The sequence below is a fragment of the Ictidomys tridecemlineatus genome, chromosome 13, assembly GCF_052094955.1.
Source record: "Ictidomys tridecemlineatus isolate mIctTri1 chromosome 13, mIctTri1.hap1, whole genome shotgun sequence".
Lineage (NCBI taxonomy): Eukaryota > Metazoa > Chordata > Mammalia > Rodentia > Sciuridae > Ictidomys > Ictidomys tridecemlineatus.
The window spans coordinates 53,945,922-53,968,870 of NC_135489.1; the positions used below are offsets into that span (position 1 = coordinate 53,945,922).

At 39.4% G+C, this 22,949-nt stretch overlaps 1 protein-coding gene across 9 annotated transcripts in view; it reads right to left on the minus strand.

Moving 5' to 3' along the window:
• The window catches only part of L3mbtl4 (L3MBTL histone methyl-lysine binding protein 4), a 458,743-nt gene that overhangs the window by 288,551 nt on the left and 147,243 nt on the right, over window positions 1–22,949 (minus strand). For 8 of the 9 annotated variants that reach the window (XM_078030356.1, XM_078030355.1, XM_078030359.1 and 5 more), the window contains one exon: window positions 903–994. The exons of the other annotated variant lie outside the window; for it this stretch is intronic. In XM_078030356.1, coding sequence (XP_077886482.1) covers window positions 903–994 — 92 coding nt within the window. The remainder of the gene's footprint in view (window positions 1–902; window positions 995–22,949) is intronic. 9 annotated transcript variants of the gene reach the window in all.

Below are 22,949 nucleotides of genomic sequence, written 5' to 3' on the forward strand. Positions count from 1 at the left end.
AAGGGGGATGAAAGGAAGAAAGGGAGGATGAGAGTAGGAAAGAAGGGAGAATGAGTCAGACATAACTGTTCCTATAACTATGTCCATATATAAACACATGACCAGTGTAACTCCACATCATGTACAAACACAAAAATGGGGTCCTAATTAGAACAAATGATACTCCATGGATCTATATCTACTGTCACGTATATCTAAAAAGAACAAATAAAAAAAGAAAAAATAAATAAATAAAATGCAACATAATGTTGTGAATCCAATGAAATTTTGTTTAATATTTATTTAATATTCTTCATATATTTTTTGAAACACTGAAAACTGAGATTAAAAATAGGAAGGGCAGCAAGCAATTTTACATCTCAGATATAGATGATCCCTGTGACTATAAGACCCTGGTGTCAGTAGTCACTTGGTTATACAAGTACACCTTTCTAGTTGTATGTCTTATTTCAGGGGTTCCATTACCTTCTCCAACACCTCATTAGACCCACCACTTCCATGTACCACATTAAAACAAATCCCTGTAATTCAGGCCTCGAATGGGTATATGCAAATAATATCAGCTGAGAAAGATAAAGATTAATACTTATTGAGCATTATATGCAATAGTATCTCATGTCCTTTATGTATTTGACTGATATAGTCCTCCAACAACCTACCGAGGTAGGTAGCATGCTTTTTCTACTTTACAGTGACATTCCCAATGTCACAGAGCTTGTTGGCCTGTGGCAGAATTAAGGTTCAAACGCAGGCTCCACCATATGCTTGAAAACAGTAAGGCACTGATGAGCTTCATTAAGAAATTTCCCAGTCCCATCTCCAACTTCAAATAAGTTGATGGGTTATCTAGATAAATGAGTTCATTTTGTTTAATATAAAATATAAGACCTCCAGTGGCTGACCTTGGAAAACAGCTCAACAGGTGCTGCTATAGCGTTCTGTTCTTTCAAATACTGCTCCCAAGACCAGGATTCTTGTGTTGCCACTGAAGGTGCTGGAAAAAAACACAGGGTTTTCTTGAAGCAATCTGTGATAGAAACGTAACAAAATTTATTTGAAAATAAACTCAAGAAGCAAGCATAATAAGTTAGTGACAGAAGACCAGCAACTAAAAAGAAACTTTCCCCTCATGAAAATCACCCAACCACATTTTCCTATTTGGAACAGGATAACATTGGATAAATTCACCTTCAGGAAGATGCCTGACGAATACTTAAAACAGGTGCTTTCAAAGAGGTTTTCTGGAAAATGATGGTTTATATTTAAGAAAATAATATGTAATTTTTTTTTCAGTGTGGAGATCAAACCCAGGACCTCCTACATGCTAGGCAAGTGCTCTACCAATGAGCCACAACCCAGTCCCTCAAACACTTTTTATAATTTCCTTTTGCTTTCTTGACTCTTTGGTATAAATGTCAACTGTCAAAGGCATTGTGGCAATATTTGTCAAAAGCCTTAAAACTTATTCCTACAATTTGAACCAGCAATTCTCCTTCTACAAAATTGACTTAATGAAATCACAGTAGATATGCCCAAGGGGCAAAACAGGGTTCTTCAGCTAGAGCTCATATAATAATGTAACATCAGAAATGAACTAAAGGTCCTCCAAGAGGAAGTTAAGTAAACTCATGGTACAGACATGTCATTTTAGTACCAGACAGTAAAACCATGTTGTAGAAGGCTGTCTAATGGTAGAGAAATGCTATGTTGATGATACAGTACTGAGTGGGGGGAAAAGTTTAGAAAACAAAATAATCCTTTTTGCAAATATGTAATGGATTATAAAAAGATGAAAATTATATAAATAAAAATCTTGAATGAAGTCATCTTTAGTGCCAAGATTATAAATCATTTCTTCTCTGTTTTTCTGCTTTCCAAATTGTCTACATTAATAGCTAATCACTGTAATTCAATAAGTGTCATTTTAACAATGTAAATCTAGGAAAAAGAATTAGTCATTGTTTTAAATTTATGTTCTGAAGCCTAGTAACATCTCCTCAAGAATTATCTCCTACGGGAGTACTCAAGCACTAATAAATATCAATGGAAAAATGTACATCACAATGCAACTATAAGAAAGCAAAACAGTGTTAGTACGGGAGGAAGATTAAATAAAACTATAGTGTGTGTGGGTGTATGTGTATGATTGAAATCATCAAAAACTATATTTTTGTTTCTAAAATATTTTTAAAAACATCGTAAGGATTACAATAAGTTTGTATGGTCCTTTGTGTCCTTACTTATGTTAAATAAAATATGAAATAAACAAGGCATAGAAAGACAAATATTGGTCAAGCCCAGTGGCCCAGATCCATCCACACCAGTCTGTGCAGGACCCAGGCTCACAGGGGACTTGGTCCACCCCTCCCCAGGTGGGGAAGACACATGCCAGAGCCTAGCCTCTGGCCCAGGACCATCCCTTCTTACCAGTGGACTACTACGGGAGCCGAGATCCAGCCCAGACCCCCAACACAAGCTCCCATAAGACCCAGGATCTCAGTAGTCCCGGTTCACCCACACCAGCCTGTGCAGGTCCCAGGCAAAAAACAGGCCCAGTCCATCCCTCCCCATGGTGGGACAGACACCCACCACAGCCTAGCCTCTGGTGCAGTACTGCCCCTTCCAACCCAGCAGCTCAGATCCACCCACTCAAACTTGCACAGGACTCAGATCCAGGATGCAGTAGCATCCATTGAGAAACATCAGCAGAGTTTAGAACCCCATCATCATGGTAAGGTACAGATAATCTGCACAGGTATTAGAAGAATATAGGGAAGAAATTGTAATATCTCAGATCCACACTTCAAGAAAGGAAGGCACGTAGAGAACATGAAAAAACAAGAGAGGAAAGTGCACCAAACAAACCAGGACACTATAATAACATAACCCACAGACAGCGAAATTGATTAAATGTCAGAGAAGGAGTTCAGAAGGTTCATGATTAAGATAGTAGAATGAAACAGACATTATTACTTTACGTACGTATGTGACTATATGACCAATGTGATTCTACAATATGTATACTCAGAAAAATGAGAAATTATCTCCCATCTATGTTTGGTATATCAAAGTACATAAGTGCATTCTCCTTTCATGTATAACTAATTAAAACAAATAAAAAAAATTTAGAAAGAAGGTTCATAATTAAAATGATCTGTGAATTAAAAAATGACCTAAATGAGAAAATACAAGCAAAAATTCATCACTCCAATAATGAGATAAGAGAGCAAATGCAGGTAGCAAAAGATCACTTCAAGAAAGCAATGAGACCCTAAAAAAAAAAAAAACAGTCAGATATCCTTAAAATGAAGGATACAATACATCAAATTAAAAAACTCAATAGAAAGCATAACCAACAGGACAAGGAAGATGGCGGTGAAGGGAGTGCATCACCCCAGTGCGCGGCGTCACTGAGTGGGAGAAAGACGAGGTGAAACGGCTGAAGGCTATCTTGTTGGGAATTTCCAGTGAAATTGAGGTGCTCCAGAATCTAGTGGATGGATTTCCATTGCGCGAGGTTTGGCTGCGGGAGCCCGGTCGAGGGCGATTTCTCTGCGATTTCTCGGCACGGAGGGTCGCATTGCCTGATCGGCGGAACACCCCTCAGCTGGAGTCTGTGGCGCGCACAGGGAAGCGGTGAGGTGCCGGAGCGGGGGTGCAGCGATGTGGATTCTGCGTCCTCCCGCCAGTGGTACAATGGCCGCGCTTAGTGCTGAGTTCCGGCTTTGAGACAGAGGAGAGAAGCGGTCCAGTTCGGTTCCCACCACCGGTCGGACCACGGAGGAGGACAGCAGCCGCCATCTTGGAGAGATGATGTAATCATCCCTGTTTTCTACTAATCTCAGCTCATTCAGCTACAGAATAGGTGATTTCAGGCTGGTATTTGCCTGCGTCTCCCAGACAGATTGCTCAGGCTCGGGACTGGAGAACCTGTGGAGAATACACCTGGGGGCTCGTTCCTGGTAAGGCGTGCGCCAGGCTCTGAGCGGCCGGATTCTGGTTGCCAGGGCTGCCTTGGCCCAGGGTTGGGGAACCTGCGGAGACTGCATGTGGAGGCCAGCTCCAAGTGGAGCGTGCGCTGAGCTCGGGGAGGCTGGGTTCTGACTTCCGGAACAGTTTTGGCCCGGGGCTGGGGAGCCCGTGGGGACTGCGTCTTTGAGCCTGTGCCCAGCGGAGTGTGCACCGAGTTTGGAGAGCTTGGAGCGGCCGGGCTCTGGCTCCCAGAGCTACTTTGGCCTGGGGCTGGGGAACCCGCGGGGGCGCTCCTTGGAGCCAGCCCCCAGCGGAGCGTGTATCAGGATCGGAAAGGCCAGGTTCTGGCTCCCGAAGCTGCTTTGGCCCAGGGCCAGGGAACCTGTGGTGACTGCTTCTTGGTCCGAGTCCTGCTGGGTGCTGTGGGGGCCGGGGTTGCAGAGTGGAGCTGCCGCCTGCGCCCAGAGCAGGCCAAGTGACCTGCCAGCGTGGTATCACGACACCCCAACTGCAGCTGGGGCCGAAGAGAGTAGCCGCCCATGCCTAGAATAGGACCAGCGACCCGACGGCGCGGTAGCCAAGTAAGTCCATTTGGAGTAGGGGCTGTGCAGAGCCACCCTCTGAGCCTGCAAGGTAGGCAGACCTGCGACCCACTGGCAGGACAGGCCCGGTAGCCTGCCTGCGTGGTGAACACGTAGCACCGAGGCAGTCACGTCACACTGGTTGGAGTGGGGGTGGAACAGGGCCGCTGCCCGTGTCCGGAGGGGGCTCAGCGACCCGTTGGAGAGGCAGTCAGGTACCCCCATTGGGAGTGGGGGCTGTGCAGAACTGCCGCCCGAGCCCACAGGGTGGGCAGACCTGCGACCCACAGGCGGAACAGGCCTAGAGTGGTAGACACGTCACACCAATTGGAGTGGGGATCGAGCAGAGCCGCCGCCCACATCTGGATCAGGACCAACGACCCGAGGGCGTGGTAGTTACGTCACCACAATTGGAGTGGGGGCAGAGCAGAGCTACCACTCGCGCCCGCAGGGGGGGCAGACCTGCGACCGACCATCGTGGTAGACAGACCACCCTAATTAGAGAAGGAGCACAGCCACTACTCGCCCTGCAAGGGAGACTTCCCAACTATACAAGAGCAACATAAATAAATAGGGGGTAAATTTCAAAAACACAACAGTTTCACCAAGCAGAAAGAAATGTGAGCAGTATGAAAAGACAAGGAAAGAAAGGACCACAAGCAATGCAGGTCAACTCAACTTTAGAAGAGGTAATAGCTAAAACAGATGGAATGTCAGATAAAGAGTTCAGGATATACATGCTTCAGATGATCTGGAGTCTCAAGGAAGACATGAGACAGCAAAATCAGACAATGAAAGATCACATTGAAAAGGAACTACATAAACAAATACAGGAAGTAAAAGATCAATTTCACAGGGAGATAGAGGTAACAAAAAACAAACAAATAGAAATCCTACAAATGCAGGAAGTAATAAACCAACTTAAAAACTCAATTGAGAATACTTCCAGCAGAGTAGATCACTTAGAAGATAGAACATCAGACAATGAAGACAAAGTATTTCAACTGGAAAAGAACATAGACAGCTCAGCAAGTCTGCTAAGAAACCATGAGCAGAACATCCAAGAATTATGGGATAATATTAAAAGACCAAACTTAAGAGTCATTGGGATACAGGAAGGCACAGAGCTCCAAACCAAAGGAATAAACAATCTATTCAGTGAAATAATACGAGAAAACTTGCCAGACTTGAAGAATGAGACAGAATCCCAAATCCTAGAAGCCTACAGGACGCCGAATGTGCAAAATCATAAGAGATCCACACCTAGATACATTATAATGAAGATGTCCAACATACAGAATAAGAAGAGAATTTTAAAAGCTACAAGAAAAAGGAAGTAGATTACATTTAGGGGTAAACCAATCAGGATAACAGCTGATCTCTCAACACAGACTCTGAAAGCTAGAAGATCCTGGAATAACATATTTCAAACACTGAAAGAAAATGGGTTCCAACCAAGAATCGTGTATCTGGCGAAATTAAGCTTCAGGATGGAAGATGAAATTAAAACCTTCCACGATAAACAAAAGTTAAAAGAATTTGCAGCTAGAAAAACATCTCTTCAAGAAATCCTTGGCAAAACATTACGGAAAGAGGAAATGGAAAATAACATTGAAAACCAAAAGTGGGAGGTAGGACAGTAAAGGGGGGGAAGTAATCAAAGAGGAAAACAAATCAGGTTTAGTAGCATTAATAAACAAATATGGCTGGAAGAACAAACCATATCTCAATAATAACCCTAAATATTAATGCCTTAAACTCACCAATTAAGAGACACAGGCTAGTTGAATGGATCACAAAACAAGACCCAACAATATGCTGCCTACAGGAGACGCATTTGATAGGAAAAGATATACATAGACTGAAGGTGAAAGGTTGGGAAAAATCATACCATTCATATGGACTGCGGAAACAAGCAGGAGTGTCCATACTCATATCTAATAAAATAGATTTCAAGCCAAAGTTAATCAAAAGGGATAAAGAAGGACACTTCATACTGCTCAAGGGAACCATACACCAACAAGACATAACAATCATAAATATATATGCCCCAAATAATGGTGCAGCTATATTCGTCAAGCAAATTCTTCTCAAGTTCAAGAGTCTAATAGACCACCATACAATAATCATGGGAGACTTCAATACACCTCTCTCACCACTGGACAGATCTTCCAAACAAAAGTTAAATAAGGAAACTATAGAACTCAATAACACAATTAACAACCTAGACTTAATTGACATATATAGACTATACCACCCAACATCAAGTAGCTACACTTTTTTCTCAGCAGCACATGGAACCTTCTCAAAAATAGATCATATATTATGTCACAGGGCAACTCTTAGACAATATAAAGGAGTAGAGATAATACCATGCATCTTATCTGATCATAATGGAATGAAACTGAAAATCAATGATAAAAGAAGGAAGGAAAAATCATGCGTCACTTGGAGAATGAACAATAGGTTACTGAATGATCAATGGGTTTTGGAAGACATCAAGGAGGAAATTAAAAACTTCTTAGAGTTAAATGAAAACACAGACACAACATATCGGAATCTATGGGACACATTGAAAGCCGTTCTAAGAGGAAAATTCATTGCTTGGAGTTCATTCCTTAAAAAAAGAAAAAACCAACAAATAAATGATCTTATACTTCATCTCAAAATCCTAGAAAAAGAAGAGCAAAACAACAGCAAAAGAAGTAGAAGGCAAGAAATAATTAAAATCAGAGCTGAAATTAATGAAATCGAAACAAAAGAAACAATTGAAAAAATTGACAAAACTAAAAGTTGGTTCTTTGAAAAAATAAATAAAATCGACAGACCCTTAGCCATGCTAACAAAGAGAAGAAGAGAGAGAACCCAAATTACTAGCATACGGGATGAAAAAGGAAATATCACAACAGACACTTCAGAAATACAGAATATAATCAGAAATTATTTTGAATCCTTATACTCCAATAAAATAGAAGATAGTGAAGGCATAGATAAATTTCTTAAGTCTTATGATCTGCCCAGATTGAGTCAGGAGGATATAGACAACCTAAACAGACCAATAACAATAGAAGAAATAGAAGAAACCATCAAAAGACTACCAATTAAGAAAAGCCCAGGACCGGATGGGTATACAGCAGAGTTTTACAAAACCTTTAAAGAGGAACTAACACCAATACTTTTCAAGCTATTTCAGGAAACAGAAAAAGAGGAAGAACTTCCAAATACATTCTACGAGGCCAACATCACCCTGTTGCCTAAACCAGACAAAGACACTTCAAAGAAAGAAAACTACAGACCAATATCTCTAATGAACCTAGATGCAAAAATCCTCAATAAAATTCTGGCGAATCGGATTCAAAAACATATCAAAAAAATTATACACCATGATCAAGTAGGATTCATCCCTGGGATGCAAGGCTGGTTCAATATACGGAAATCAATAAATGTTATTCACCACATCAATAGACTTAAAAATAAGAACCATATGATCATCTCGATAGATGCAGAAAAAGCATTCGACAAAGTTCAGCATCCCTTTATGTTCAAAACTCTAGAAAAACTAGGGATAACAGGATCATACTTCAACACTGTAAAAGCAATCTATGATAAGCCACAGGCCAGCATCATTCTGAATGGAGAAAAATTGAAGGCATTCCCTCTAAGATCTGGTACAAGACAGAGATGCCCTCTCTCACCACTTCTGTTCAACATAGTCCTCGAAACACTGGCCAGAGCAATTAGACAGACGAAAGAAATTAAAGGCATAAAAATAGGAAAAGAAGAACTTAAATTATCACTATTTTTAGATGACATGATTCTATACCTAGCAGACCCAAAAGGGCCTACAAAGAAACTATTAGAGCTAATAAATGAATTCAGCAAAGTGGCAGGATATAAGATCAACATGCATAAATCAAAAGCATTCCTGTATATCAGCAACAAATCCTCTGAAACGGAAATGAGCACAACTACTCCATTCACAATATCCCCCCCCCCAAAAAAAATACTTGGGAATCAACCTAACAAAAGAGGTGAAAGACTTATACAATGAATACTACAGAACCCTAAAGAGAGAAATAGAAGAAGATCTTAGAAGATGGAAAAATATACGCTGTTCATGGATAGGCAGAACTAACATCATCAAAATGGCGATATTACCAAAAGTCCTCTATAAGTTCAATGCAATACCAATCAAAATCCCAACAACATTTCTTGTAGAAATCATGAAATTCATATGGAATAATAGAAGACCTAGAATATCAAAAACAATGCTAAGCAGGAAGTGTGAATCAGGCGGTATAGCGATACCAGACTTCAAACTATACTACAGAGCAATAGTAGCAAAAACAGCATGGTACTGGTACCAAAACAGGTGGGTGGACCAATGGTACAGAATAGAGGACACAGTAACCAATCCACAAAACTACAACTATCTTATATTTGATAAAGGGGCTAAAAGCATGCAATGGAGGAAGGATAGCATCTTCAACAAATGGTGCTGGGAAAACTGGAAATCCATTTGCATCAAAATGAATCTGAATCCCTTTCTCTCGCCATGCACAAAAGTTAACTCAAAATGAATCAAGGAGCTTGATATTAAATCAGAGACACGGCATCTGATAGAAGAAAAAGTTGGCTATGATCTACATACTGTGGGGTCGGTCTCCAAATTCCTCAATAGGACACCCATAGCGCAAGAGTTAACAAGTAGAATCAACAAATGGGACTTACTCAAACTAAAAAGGTTTTTCTCAGCAAAAGAAACAATAAGAGAGATGAACAGGGAGCCTACATCCTGGGAACAAATCTTTACTCCACACACTTCAGATAGAGCCCTAATATCCAGAGTATACAAAGAACTCAAAAAATTAGACAATAAGATAACAAATAACCCAATCAATAAATGGGCCAAGGACCTGAACAGACACTTCTCAGAGGAGGACATACAATCAATCAATAAGTACATGAAAAAATGCTCACCATGGCTAGCAGTCAGAGAAATGCAAATCAAAACCACCCTAAGATACCATCTCACTCCAGTAAGATTGAAAGCCATCATGAAGTCCAACAACAACAAGTGCTGGAGAGGATGCGGGGAAAAGGGTGTACTTGTTCATTGTTGGTGGGACTGCAAATTGGTGCAGCCAATTTGGAAAGCAGTATGGAGATTTCTTGGAAAGCTGGGAATGGAACCACCATTTGACCCAGCTATTCCCCTTCTCGGTCTATTCCCTAAAGACCTAAAAAGAGCATGCTACAGGGACACTGCTACATCGATGTTCACAGCAGCACAATTCACGATAGCAAGATTGTGGAACCAACCTAGATGCCCTTCAATAGATGAATGGATAAAAAAAATGTGGCATTTATACACAATGGAGTATTACTCTGCATTAAAAAATGACAAAATCATAAAATTTGGAGGGAAATGGATGGCATTAGAGCACATTATGCTAAGTGAAGCTAGCCAATCTTTAAAAAACAAATGCCAAATGACTCCTTTGATATAAGGGGAGTAACCAAGGACAGGGTAGGGACGAAGAGCTTGAGAAGAAAATTAACATTAAACAGGGATGAGAGGTGGGAGGGAAAGGGAGAGAGAAGGGAAATCTCATGGAAATGGAAGGTGATCCTCAGGGTTATACAAAATTACATATAAAAGGAAAGGAGGGGTAAGATAAGATAATACAAGTGGAAGAAATGACTTACAGTAGAGGGGGTAGAGAGAGAAAAGGGGAGTGGAGGGGAGGGGTGGGGGATAGTAGAGGATAGGATAGACAGCAGAATACATCAGTCACTAGAATGGCAATATGTAAATCAATGGAAGGGTAACTGATGTGATACAGCAATCTGTATACGGGGTAAAATTGGGAGTTCATAACCCACTTGAATCAACTGTGAAATATGATATATTAAGAACTATGTAATGTTTTGAAAGACCAACAATAAAAAAAAGAAAGCATAACCAACAGACCAGATCACGTGGAAGAAAGTTCTCAGATAATCTGAAAAATAAAGTTGATCACACAGTGAAGATAATTAGAAACCATGAACAGAACATCCAAGAGTTATGGGACATCAAAAGACCAAATCTAAGAGTTATTGGGAGAGAGGAAGGCACAGAGTTTCAAACTAAAGGAATGCACAATCTCTTCAATGATGTAAAATCAGAACAAGCATGAAGAACTAATTAAAATCCAAGTACAAGAGGCTTACAGGACAACAAATGTACAAAATTACGGCAGATCTACACCAAGGCATATTATAATGAAATGCCTAGCATACAGAATAAGAAAGCCAAAAGAGAGAGGAATCAGATCACATACAGGGGGAGACCAATTCATATCTCAGCAGATTTTTCAGTCCAGACCCTCAAAGCCAGGAGAATATGGAACAACATATGCCAAGCTATGAGAGAAAATGGACGCCAACCAAGCATCTTATATCCAGAAAAACTAAGCTTTAGATTTGATGATGAAATAAAAACCTTCCATAATAAAAAAGTTTAAAGAATTGACAACTAGAAAGCCTGCACCACAGAACATCCTCAGCAAAATACTCCAAGAAGAGGAAATGAAAAACAATGATGAAAATCAGCAGAGGGAGGGATTACACTAAAGGAAAATCTAATCAAAGGAGAAACCAGGTCACATTAAATACCAAAAGTCAACAAAAATGGCTGGGAATACAAATCATGTCTCAATAATAACCCTGAATGTTAATGGCCTAAATTCACCTATCAAAAGACTAGCAGATTGGATGAAAAAGAAAAGACACAAGAATATGCTGCCTCCAAGAGACTCATCTCATAGAAAAAGACATTCACAGACTAAAGGTGAGAGGGAGAGGGAGAGGGAGAGGGAGAAATCATACCACTCACATGGACTGCAGAAGCAAGCTGGGTTTCCACTCTCATATCAAATAAAGTAGCTTTCAAGCTAAAGTCAATCAAAAAGCATAAAAAAGGACACTATATACTGCTCAAGGGAACCAAACACCAACAAGACTTAACAATTATAAATATATATCCCCCAAAATGAAACATCTACATTCATCAAACAAACTCTTCTCAAGTTTAAGAGTCAAATAGACAACAACACAATAATTTTGGGAGACTTTAACATGCCTCTGCTTAGGCCCCAGTTTCCTTAATAAGACTTCTGTGGCACAAGAATTATAATCAAGAATCAAAAAATGGGATGGACTCAAACTAAAAGGTTTCTTCTCAGCAAAAGAAACAATCCGTGAGGTGAATAGAGAGCCTAGATCCTGGGAGCAAATCTTTACCCCTCATACATCAGATAGAGCAGTAATCTCTAGGGTATATAAGAACTCAAAAGCTAAGCACCAGAAAAAATAAATAACCTAATCAATAAATGAGCCAAGGACATGAACAGACACTTCTCAGAAGATGATATACAATCAATCAACAAATATACAGAAAAAAATGTTCATCACTAGCAATTAGAGAAAAACCACTCTAAGATTTCATATCACTCCAGTCAGAATGGCAGCTGTTATGAACACAAACAACAGTAAGTGTTGGAGAGGATGTGGTGGGAAAGGTGTACTCATACACTGCTGGTGGGACTGAAAATTAGTGCAGCCAATATGGATAGCAGTGTGGAGATTTCTTGGAAAACTGGGAATGGAATAACCATTTGACCCAGCTATCCCTCTCCTCAGTCTATATCCAAAAGACTTAAAAACAGCATACTACAGGGTCACAGCCACATCAATGTTTATAGCAGCACAATTCCCAATAGCTGAAGTGTGGAACCAACCTAGATGTCCTTCAACAGAGGAATGGATTAAAAAAAAATGTGGCATATATACACAATGGAATATTACTCAGCAATAAGAGAATAAAATGATGACATTTGCAGGTAAATGGATGGAGTTAGAGAAGATAATGCTAAGTGAAATTAGCCAATCCCAAAAACCAAATGCCGAATGTTTTCTTTGATATAAGGAGGCTGACTCATAATGGGATAGGGAGGGGGAGCGTGGGAGAAATAGAGGAACTCTAGTTAGGGCAGAGGGGTTGAAGGGGAATGGAGGGGGCAGGGATTTAGCAAGGATGGTAGAATATGATAGACATCGTTATCCAAAGTACATGTATGAAGAGACAAATTGGTGTGAATATACTTTGTATACAACCAGAGATATGAAAAATTGTGCTTTATAAGTGTTATAAGAATTGTAATGCATTCTGCTGTCATATATAAATAAAAAAATAAAAATGAATTAAAAAGACGAATATCAAATGACTTTACCTATATGTGGAATCTAAAAAGTATAATTCACAGATGCAGAGAGTAGAAAGATGGTTCCCAGAGGCTAGGGGAGTAGAGGAGGAGGAATGTTTGTCAAAGGGTGCAAAGTTTCAGGATGGCCAGTGTTTTAGAGAATGACTATATAACATGGTGTCTAAATCTAATCGTAATGCATTATATACTTCAAAGTTGCTAAAGAATAGATTTCCAAAGTTCTCACCAGAAAAAATAAGTATGTGAGATGATGGATATTAAATTACCATGAGTTTTGATCTTTACACAATGTAAATCTCTATGAAAACATACCATTAAACTCTATAGATATATGTTATCATTATTGATCAATTATATATAAAATTAAAATATAAGCAATATTTAAATCATTATATACTAAAACATTTATTCACATATTAATGTGTGCTAGGCTCTACACACATATGTGTGGATACAAGCACACTCATACAGGAAAGCAAATGGAATTGAACAGAAAAATGTGCTGGGTATGGTGTCACACACCTGTAATCCCAGTGTCTTGGGAGGCTGAAGCAGGAAAACTGCAAGTTCAAACAGCCTAAGCAACTTAGCAAGGCCCTGTCTCTAAATTTAAAAAAAAAGTATAAATATGTGGCTCAATGATTGAGCACTCAAGGTTCAATCTCCAGTACAAGAAAGAAAGAAAGAAAGAAAAGATTGTTACTAGTAGCTATACATGGATAGTGGAATTAATGAAAATGTATTATTTTCTTGTTTTTGTCTACATTTAAAAATTGTCTATAAGCATTATTATATAACCATACCTATATGTACCCTTGGAAAATACTGGCCAAAAAATGTTGAGTCTTAATTTTAACATTAATCATGGTGTAAAATACTCCAGAAGATACAAATGATAAAAGGTCAGAAGTGTACTAGCGTTGCTGATGACAAGTGGTAAGACACCTCTAAATCAACCATTTGAACTCTTGGGCCAATAAAGGCATCTGATGGAAAAACAAACACAAAATCCCACCAAGTTGTATAGGACAAATTCCGGTTAGACTTTTATTCACTTACTGAACTATTTTTGGAGCCTTCTAATGTCCCAGGAAGAGTGCTATCCCACTAAAATAAAAATATAATGCTGTTCCTGGTCTAGTAGATTTATTAATTTGTTTTTAATATTACACATTAATTTTCCTTTGATATCACATATGTCACTGATAATAAAAGAGTAAATTCAGAAAATTAAAAATTCATATTGATTCAAAGTTAAAAAACTGACACAAAAACATGGACATTAGCATTCACTATTAGTAACAACACTAACTAGTTATTACTGAGAAATACACTCCTAAAGTATGATAACTCTTTAAAGCATTCTAATCATCAAATAAGACTATCAGTATTGTAATGGTTGGATTTTCTTGTTCAAAAACACTAAGGATCACAGTGTGATTTCATCAAGGATCTTAAAGTCCATTAGCCCATTACAATGTTAAAAGTTCTGCTGCCATTTCTACATCTCACAACACAAATTCTTCTGCTAATCAGAGGAAGCAATATGGCAAACCCTGAAGATGCTCTGGTAAGATTATTCAACCTCCCTATCTTCACGCAAGTATTTTGCAGCATTGCAATTATGTGCTTTACAAAAAAACATTACAGCAGTGTTGGCTCTAAAGCAAATATAGATATCTCATTTTCTACAACAGCTGTGTTCTTAAAAAGATTGTCTGTAATTTCTCAATTTAATCATATTTCCAATTGTCATACATTATCATTTCACCAAAGTAAATCATATCTAAGACCTCCCTTTGTGATTACATAAGTATGCAGAGAACCTTTTAAAATCTATCATAAAAAGAAAACATAATATCAGACAATAAAAACTTTCAATGAACTAAACATTTGTAAAGCAAGAAAATTATTCAGCAATGTGGTGCTTGCTGGGGAGATGGAAGAATACTCATAGCCTATAGACAGGCCTTCCTGTACCACTAATCCCAAGGGCTTCTACCCACTCCTGTTTCTCACCATGTGATTTCCTCATTGCCCTCAGGGATTATATGTGCTGAAACTAACCAATTTACTTATTTTCAACTAGAATATAAGCCTCTAAAGAGAAAAGACTTATCAGTTTTGTTCTTCACTGTAATTCTGGAGCTTTAATCCTACCATGTACTAAGTACTTGATTAATGAGTTAAAAGGAAGGAAAGAAGACCTTCATGAATTCAAGGATATGTATTTTGACCAACTCACTTCTCAGTTTCCCAGAGAGAAGGAACCAATAATGAGACAGCACCAGTTCAAGCACCAGTTTTTTATGCAATATACTATAGACATGATACTCATGTTATAGAATATTATACTACAGATATGGTACTCGCTTTATAAAATATTAGATATGCATATTGTAAACCCTAAATTTCATTTCTTTTTACTATTTTCACTGTTAGCTAGATAATTAAAATGCCCCAATTATTCTTCTTCTGCCAAATGTTAATGCAGAAAATATATTTTATTGTACAGTATCTGCCACTAAATATATATTCATTATATTCCAGATTCTAAATTAGGCAGCTGGGGTGTATGTATGTACACATGTATAAGTGAGTGTATATTTTTCCATTTTTCTTGTTTTTTTGTTTTGTTTGAAATGGAGTCTTGATTTGTTGCCCAGGGTAGCCTCAAACTCCCAGGCTCAAGTAATCCTCCTACCTCATTCTCTGGAGCAGTTAAGTCTACCAATGCACACCACTGTGCCCAGCTTCCATTTATTCTTTAACACACTGAATATTATATTAAAAACTGGAAGCTCTCAGAGTTTACAACTGGAAAGGTCTGGAATTAAACAAAATTCCTAGCCCAGTCATACCCACATTAGTGCACACAGCCTAGATGTAACAGAAATGCTTATGAAATTGGTAACTTTTAAGGTAAAAGCACCATAAAATTAAGTCTTCAGGGAAACTAATATGCTCACTCATTGATGGTGGCTTTGTAAATTTATGCTGAAAATACATATTTATAACTAGAAAATAAGGTGTTAATATTCATGGATCTATTCATCCCAATTTTAATATTTAATGTAAGAAACGCAAAAGAAATAAATATAGCCTTTACTATAGTACAAATATCCAACAACAGAAGTCAAATAAATTATAGTTATAAAGATCACATAATAGTACTTTGTAAATATTAATTAAGCAAATTTGAGTAGTTTATATGTACATTAGCATTAGAACTATAGATGTTTGCATATGAATAAAAATTATAAGAAAAAATGGAGATCAAGTGTTAAGGTGATGCAAACTGTCAAAAGATGCAGGACAAAGGCTGACAGATCTGGCTGGTGAAGAAGGAGCTCTTTTTTTTATATTCAGATAGTTTACTTCTTATTTGAAGGGCTAAAGGTATTAGTGTCCCATGTCCCTGGCACAGAAACAAGAGCAGGTAGATAATGTAACTGACAGACATCCTGTGCCCCATTGCTAAGAAGCCAAAGTCATGCTGCAGCAAGTTACTTTAGAGTCTGCAGCTGTACTCTGAAGAGGGGGATGCAACAAAGCTCCAACCTCATCAGAAGGGGCAGGGCATTGTCTCACAATGGCCTCCTCCAAGGCATGGAACAGTATAAGGTGGCCTTGAAGCAGCTCCTGGGCAGCCCCCATGTTCTCATGTTTAGGAGACTCATAGAGCATTCTGTAGTGAAAGATGACCTGCAATTAAACCTTGTCTCCCTGACCATTTGGATGCTATGTGTGGTCACCAGGGCTCCATGGTACAGTCCGTCCCCTATGAAGGGTAGATGTAACTTTTTAAAAATAATAGAAACATAACACTTCTCTTATGTGAAAGTGTGCAGGGCCATGTCTTTCTTCCTCCATCAGTGTTAGGTGGGGTGTGCATATGTGTTTCCTTTCTTCTAAAACTAAGGAAGACTCCCTGAGCTTTACCTGAAAGCCAGAGGTGTTTGGCTTACTTGGCTTCAGCCATATATACAGATCAAAATCACAAAAATTCCTTTCACAAAAAGTGACAACTAATACCTGCAGAGGTGACACACTTACATTTACCAGTCAGTAAATATTGTTTTGTTCTGCACACATCTTGAGGTTTGGTGGCTTCTTCATCAGAATGGCTAGACCAAAGGAAAGAAATTACAAGCAAAGAATACATTAAAAGATATAAGAAAGTCTATGGAAAATGTCAGGAAAACAAGATGGCAGCAGCAGAGCTCACTGACCAAAGTAATATGATGAATGATGTAAAACTGCTTTAAGTAATTAGCATCTCCATATGTTGCTACTTCTGCAGGAGTTGAGGTAGCTATGAACTTCTCCCATTCTGCAGCCCATTATACAAAGCAAAACAAAAAGATGGCCTTAAATCAGTGTCTTCCACTGATCACAACTACCTCTTGCCTGCAATCTGTGATAGAGGCCCACAGACTGTCAACAAAGGAGTGGGAAAGAGGAGCCACATTAGACCATTCACAGTGGGATCAACTACAGAAATAATGGTCCAAGTGAGGGAAGTGCTAGGAAACAGTTCAACTCTAGACCATGCAGTGGAGTAGGTGGGTCAACTGCTTAGAAAAACACACCTAATGGTGTAGCAAAATACATAAGCCTAGTAAAACATAAGTTAAGAAAGGGAAGGCTTGATGCTCAGACGGGTTGAACGATGGTGCAATAACCAATTTTCTTAATTATATGTCCACAAAGCCTTACTTTATGAGCCAAAAGGCACATTTACAGACAGGCAAACATTGAGAGCTTTTGTTCTAGGATGTATTGCTTTTACGAAATGCCCACATGTCTAACAGGTTTGGGCACAATATCACACTTACTAAAGGGGCTCACACACTATGAACGACATATTCCAGACTAGATAACTCCTTTACCTTTAGGGACATTTTAGATTATCTAAAGCTATCAAGGTGCACTACTATTTTTGTTTTCAGTTCTTCTTACCAAAATTCATATCATGAATTTAAACAGCATGCTAGTTAAATATGGAGAGAAGCCCTAGCTGGATGACATCTTGCCATACTACTTTTTCAAACCTTAAATTTCTCCCTACCATGCTGCATTTTTTCTTACAAAGATATCCTATCAGAACAGCTCTGGGAGCTCCAAGCCCTCACACTCAGCCTCCCACTGACACACCTCAAAGAGTAGAGATTGAAAAATCAACAAGAGACAAACCTCTAAATTACAACTCAGTTCTAGGAAACTGCACAACATTTATTAGTAATTTTCTGAATTGAAATTTAAAATGACAGGCAGTAAAGAGTGAATAAATTATCACTCTTTTTTTTTAACACAATGCCTTTATTTTTTTAATGTGGTGCTGAGAATCGAACCCAGGTCCCACCTGAGTTAGGGGAGTGCTCTACCACTGAGCCACAATCCCAGCCCTAAATTACAACTCTTAAGGACAGAACTTGGTTGGGGGTATAGCTCAGTGGTAGGGCACTTGCCTATCATGCACAATGCCCTGGGTTCCATTCCCAGTACCGAAAGGAAAAAAAAAAGTAGACATGGAAATCTTAAGTCCTGTCTCAGAGCAGCTCCTTCCACTTCCTTTAATCGTAAACATAACCCTTCACACAATACTTTGACCCCATTTCTTTTCCCCCATTTTATTTATGCATTATAGTTGTACATATTCATGGATTTGCTTTTACATATTTGTTCATGCATGCAATATAACAACATAATTTGGCCAATATCACTCTTTAGCACTTTCCCTCTCCTCTCCTGCCTCTTACCTCTTAGTCTCTTCTCCCTTTCCTCTATTGATCTCCCTTTGATTTTTAGGAGATCCACCATCACCCTTGTTTTCTGTTTCCTCTCTAGGTTTTGCACATGAGAGAAAATATGTGAGTTCGATTTATTTCACTTAACATGATTGTCTCTAGTTCCATCCATTTCCATGCTATAATTTCTTTTTTATTTATGGCTGAATAAAACTATTGTGTGTGTGTGTGTGTGTGTGTGTGTGTGTGTGTGTGTGTGTTTGTATGGTACTAATTTACAGTCCCACCATCAAAGTAAAAGTGTTCCTTTTTCTCCACATCCTCTCCAGCATTTATTATTATTTGTATTCTTGATGACTGCTGTTCTGACTGGTGTGATATAAAATCTCACAAAAAAGTCTGTTTCCATTTCCCTAATTGCTAATGATGTTGAAAATTTTTTTCATGTATTTGTTGGCCATTTGTATTTCTTCTTTTCTGAAGTGTTTGACTCCCTTTCTAAAGCTGTGCTGAGTAAAGCTCTATCAGAGAACATGTGAGAAACAAATGTCAGTAGCAACCAACCAATTTTATAACACATTGTTATAACAATGCCTTCTTTTGGAAGTATTCCTCTTACAAAGCACCCACAATTGGAAGTGATACAATCTTCCTAATGTTAAGGACCTATCACTGCTGGGCAACAACCCCCTGAAGCAGCAGCTCCCTAAGTACAGCTGTGCTTTCCAAACTCATGTTTTAATAACTCTGTCATATTTCCACAGCAAGGATTTCTCCATGCTCTACCTACAATATTTTTCATTTGAACATTCAGACTGCTTTTCCTTTCAGTCCAAATGAATTTAAAAATCATTTATTACTCATCTCCCCCAGGCAAAGCAGGTACTGCATGCTATGAGATGCTCAGACAACTTGACTCCTGTCCACACACAGCATTTGTTCCAAGTGGGGAGACACGAGTAGACAAACTGATGTCACCCATACCCTTACACAAGGCAGGACTGGATGGCTTGGTGAGTACACAAGTAGACTCAAATGCTAATTTGCACTAATTAAGAACCATAAACAATGAGTCTGGGAACAAAATGAAGGAGGATTAACTCTGAAGAGAGAAAGCTTCCAGGAGGCCATTACTTTTTGACACAAACAGAGTTTAAAAGGTAATGGAGGGGGAAGCAGAGTGCAGTATGAGCAAAACCAGAGAGGCTGGAAAGGCAGAGCTGCCTCGGCAAAAACCAGAGTCTGGGAAGCACTGAGCATAAACCCCATGGGGATCCACAGTACAGAGGCCAGATGGCTAGATTGGGAGGAGGCAGAGTAAGACCATGAAAGTTCTTCAAAGCCAGCCTAAGGAGTTTGATCTTCACTCTTGTGGTTTAGAGAACCATTAGAGAGTTCTTAGTGGCAGAAGACATCATCAGAACTTGCTTCATGAATCAGCTCTAGGATGAAGGATGAAGTGGATGGGAAAACCAAGACTGAAGACTAAGAATGACAATGGGGTAGTCGATGCAAGGGCTAGCAGAGCAGTCCTGAGGAAAGGCAGGAAGGAAACTGAGGGAAAACAGAAATTCAAATGAAAGGCCAAGGCCTACAACTGCCTATGGGGTGGGGAGGTAGAAGGAGAAGGCAAAGATGATCCTGAGGCTTGATCCTAGGAGACAGTGAGAGAGAGAATGAATTTCAAAAGCAGAATGTTGGAGGAAAGTGAAAAGGATTATTTTCAGAAGTGTTGAGTTTTAGGTATGTATAATAATATATAATAAATATGTATCCAATAAAAGGACATTCTGAAAATTTTTTGAAAGTAAAAACTATGAAGAAAATAAATACTAAGACAAACCAAGGAGAGAAGGCAAATGGCCTCGCTGGAGGTAAGTTGGGGAAAGAGGTCTGAGGTCCCAGGAAACACACAGAGGCCTGGGAGCCACAGAGGCAGAGGGCTGGCAGAGGGCTGGCAGAGGGCTCCCAGAGGCTGGGAGATCAGTAGCATCAACATTCTAGAATAGTCAAGTAAGGTCAACATCAGAGAAGCAGATGCTGAGTGTGAAATCTTGGTGTCAATGTAACCACAGTGGAGAGAATTCAGTGGAGGGAGAAGATCAGACATCAGGCTAAGAAGCAAAACAGTGAAATGGAAAGTGGCAAGAACAAACTAACTTCAAGAGGTCTGCAACACAGAGGAAGAGGCAGGTGTCAAGCGCACGTGAGGGGAAGGACAATCAAGAGAAAGGAATTTTTCTTTCCTTTTTATTAAAAAAAAATTACAGGAAGTAGAGAGCATGTCAGTTGAGGGAAATGAACAGAGAAAGAAATGAGGTTCTTAGAAGAAACGGAACAATCCTAGGAGGACAGGCAGACCCGATGGAAGGGTTAAGAAGGTTTGGACCTTGAATGTCCCTCAAGGTCTCAGCTGAGGAAGGCTTGGTCCCCATTGACGGCGTGTTGGGAGGTGGCAGGAACTTTAGACGGTGGGGCCTAGAGGAAGGGAATTAGGGGGCATGCCATGGCAGATGATACTGAGACTCTGGCCCCTTCCCCCAACTCCCCTCACAGCTTTCTGGCCACCACAAGGTAAACAGCCTCCCTCACCATATCCTCCTGCTGCCATGATATTCTTCCTCATCACAGACCCAAAGCAACAAGGCCAAGTGACAATGGAATGAAATCTCTGAAATAATGAGTCAAAATAAACCTTTTCTCCCTTTCAGTTGTTTATCTCAGGTATTTTATCACAGCAACAGAAATCTACTGATACAAGTCCAGAAATAAAAGGGCAGATTGTTCATGAGATGAAGAATACAAGTTTTAGGTCCTAGAGAAGAAGGCAGAAGGGGTCATACCAAATAATCTTGATCTCCTTCAAGATGCCGTCTGCTAAGTGTGAGCCTATCATGGTACCCTTGGGAGCATGAAAAAAGGGGGAGTTACGAACTCAACCAGCACTGAAAAACAGGAGTACAAAGCAGTCCTGAGAGCCACCCTCATTAAACTGGTGGCTCTGCAGAGGAGGCAACTGTGCCAAGTGACTTTCTTCAGAAGCTCTTGGCAGTCTGGAAGTGGGAGCAGATGGTGAGGTTTGTAGACAGCTGGGAACTGATGAGAAGAGGACTAGGGACAGGAGCTTTGAAGCCGGAGAACAGCAAAGAGAATGAGAAGCCCTAACTGGCTCCAGGCAAATGAAACCAAGAAATAATTAACAGAGAACAAGAAAGGGAAAAGCCAAAATATAGGATATGGTTGTTTTGCTTCATTTTTTATGAGTTCACAGGACTGAAAGAGAAAGAAGAACTGGAGGTTATGGGAGTGTGATCAAAAAGAGGATTTCAGAACTCAAGATGAGGTCAATCAACAGCTTATTCAACACAGTGTGGCTGAGCTTGTATTCAGTGTCCCAACAAGTTCACAGAAGAACAACCTCTGGGGCAATGTGAGCAGAAGCGGGTATGAAGTTATGGGAGTAAGCAGATTTCAAAGTATGGCCATCCCCTGGGAATTTTCTGAAAATGTAAACATGGGCTACATCCCAGAATTAAGTAATCAGAAACTGTGAATAGGACCAGAAATCTGTCTGAATAATCTCTCCTGGTGATATTTTTAACTGTTGGAAAATGGTTAAAAGTACAAAATTTTGGAGTGTCAGTAAACATTTGGATATCTACCAAATCAGAAACTCTAGAAGTGGGGTGCAGCAGTCTGTTTTCACAAGCATATGTCTGAGAACCACTTCCCCAAAGGGAGGCCAGACTCCTGAAGGTGCTTGAAGCAGGATCAGACTCTAAGCACAGTCTCTCCCTTACTTCTCCATGAATCTCCATTCTCCCAACATTTTTTTTTAGCACATCCCATTACTTGGGCAAACTTAAGTGATCTCTCTTCCTGCAAGGAGAATCTAATTAAACACCACACTAAGAATGATGAAGCCAGTGGATGTGTTTAAGCAGAGAAATACCATTATATGTTTTGGACTCCTTTCTCTACTGTCTTGTCACTGCTGTTTTGATTTTTTTTAAAAAAGATATTACTATGGTAGGTCTAGATATGATGGCATAGAATAAGAAAGGAAGAACAATTATAGAAATATCAGAAGAAGAGCATTGCAACAGGGAGGCATGAGACTATGTGGTGCTGATTTGAGATAACTGCTGTAGGACTGAGAGGAACAGAAAGAATTCAGAGAGCCATCTGAATGTGACTTGACAAAACTTAACAATCAATGACATGAAGAAGACAGGGAAGTAAATGGATGGAAATGGAGAACATCACTCTAGGTGAAATAAGCCAGACTCTGAAAGTCAAGAGTTCAATGTTTTCTCCCATGAGCAAAAATTAGAACAAAATAAGAGGGGGAAAAAGCAGGGAGAATCCCATGAAAA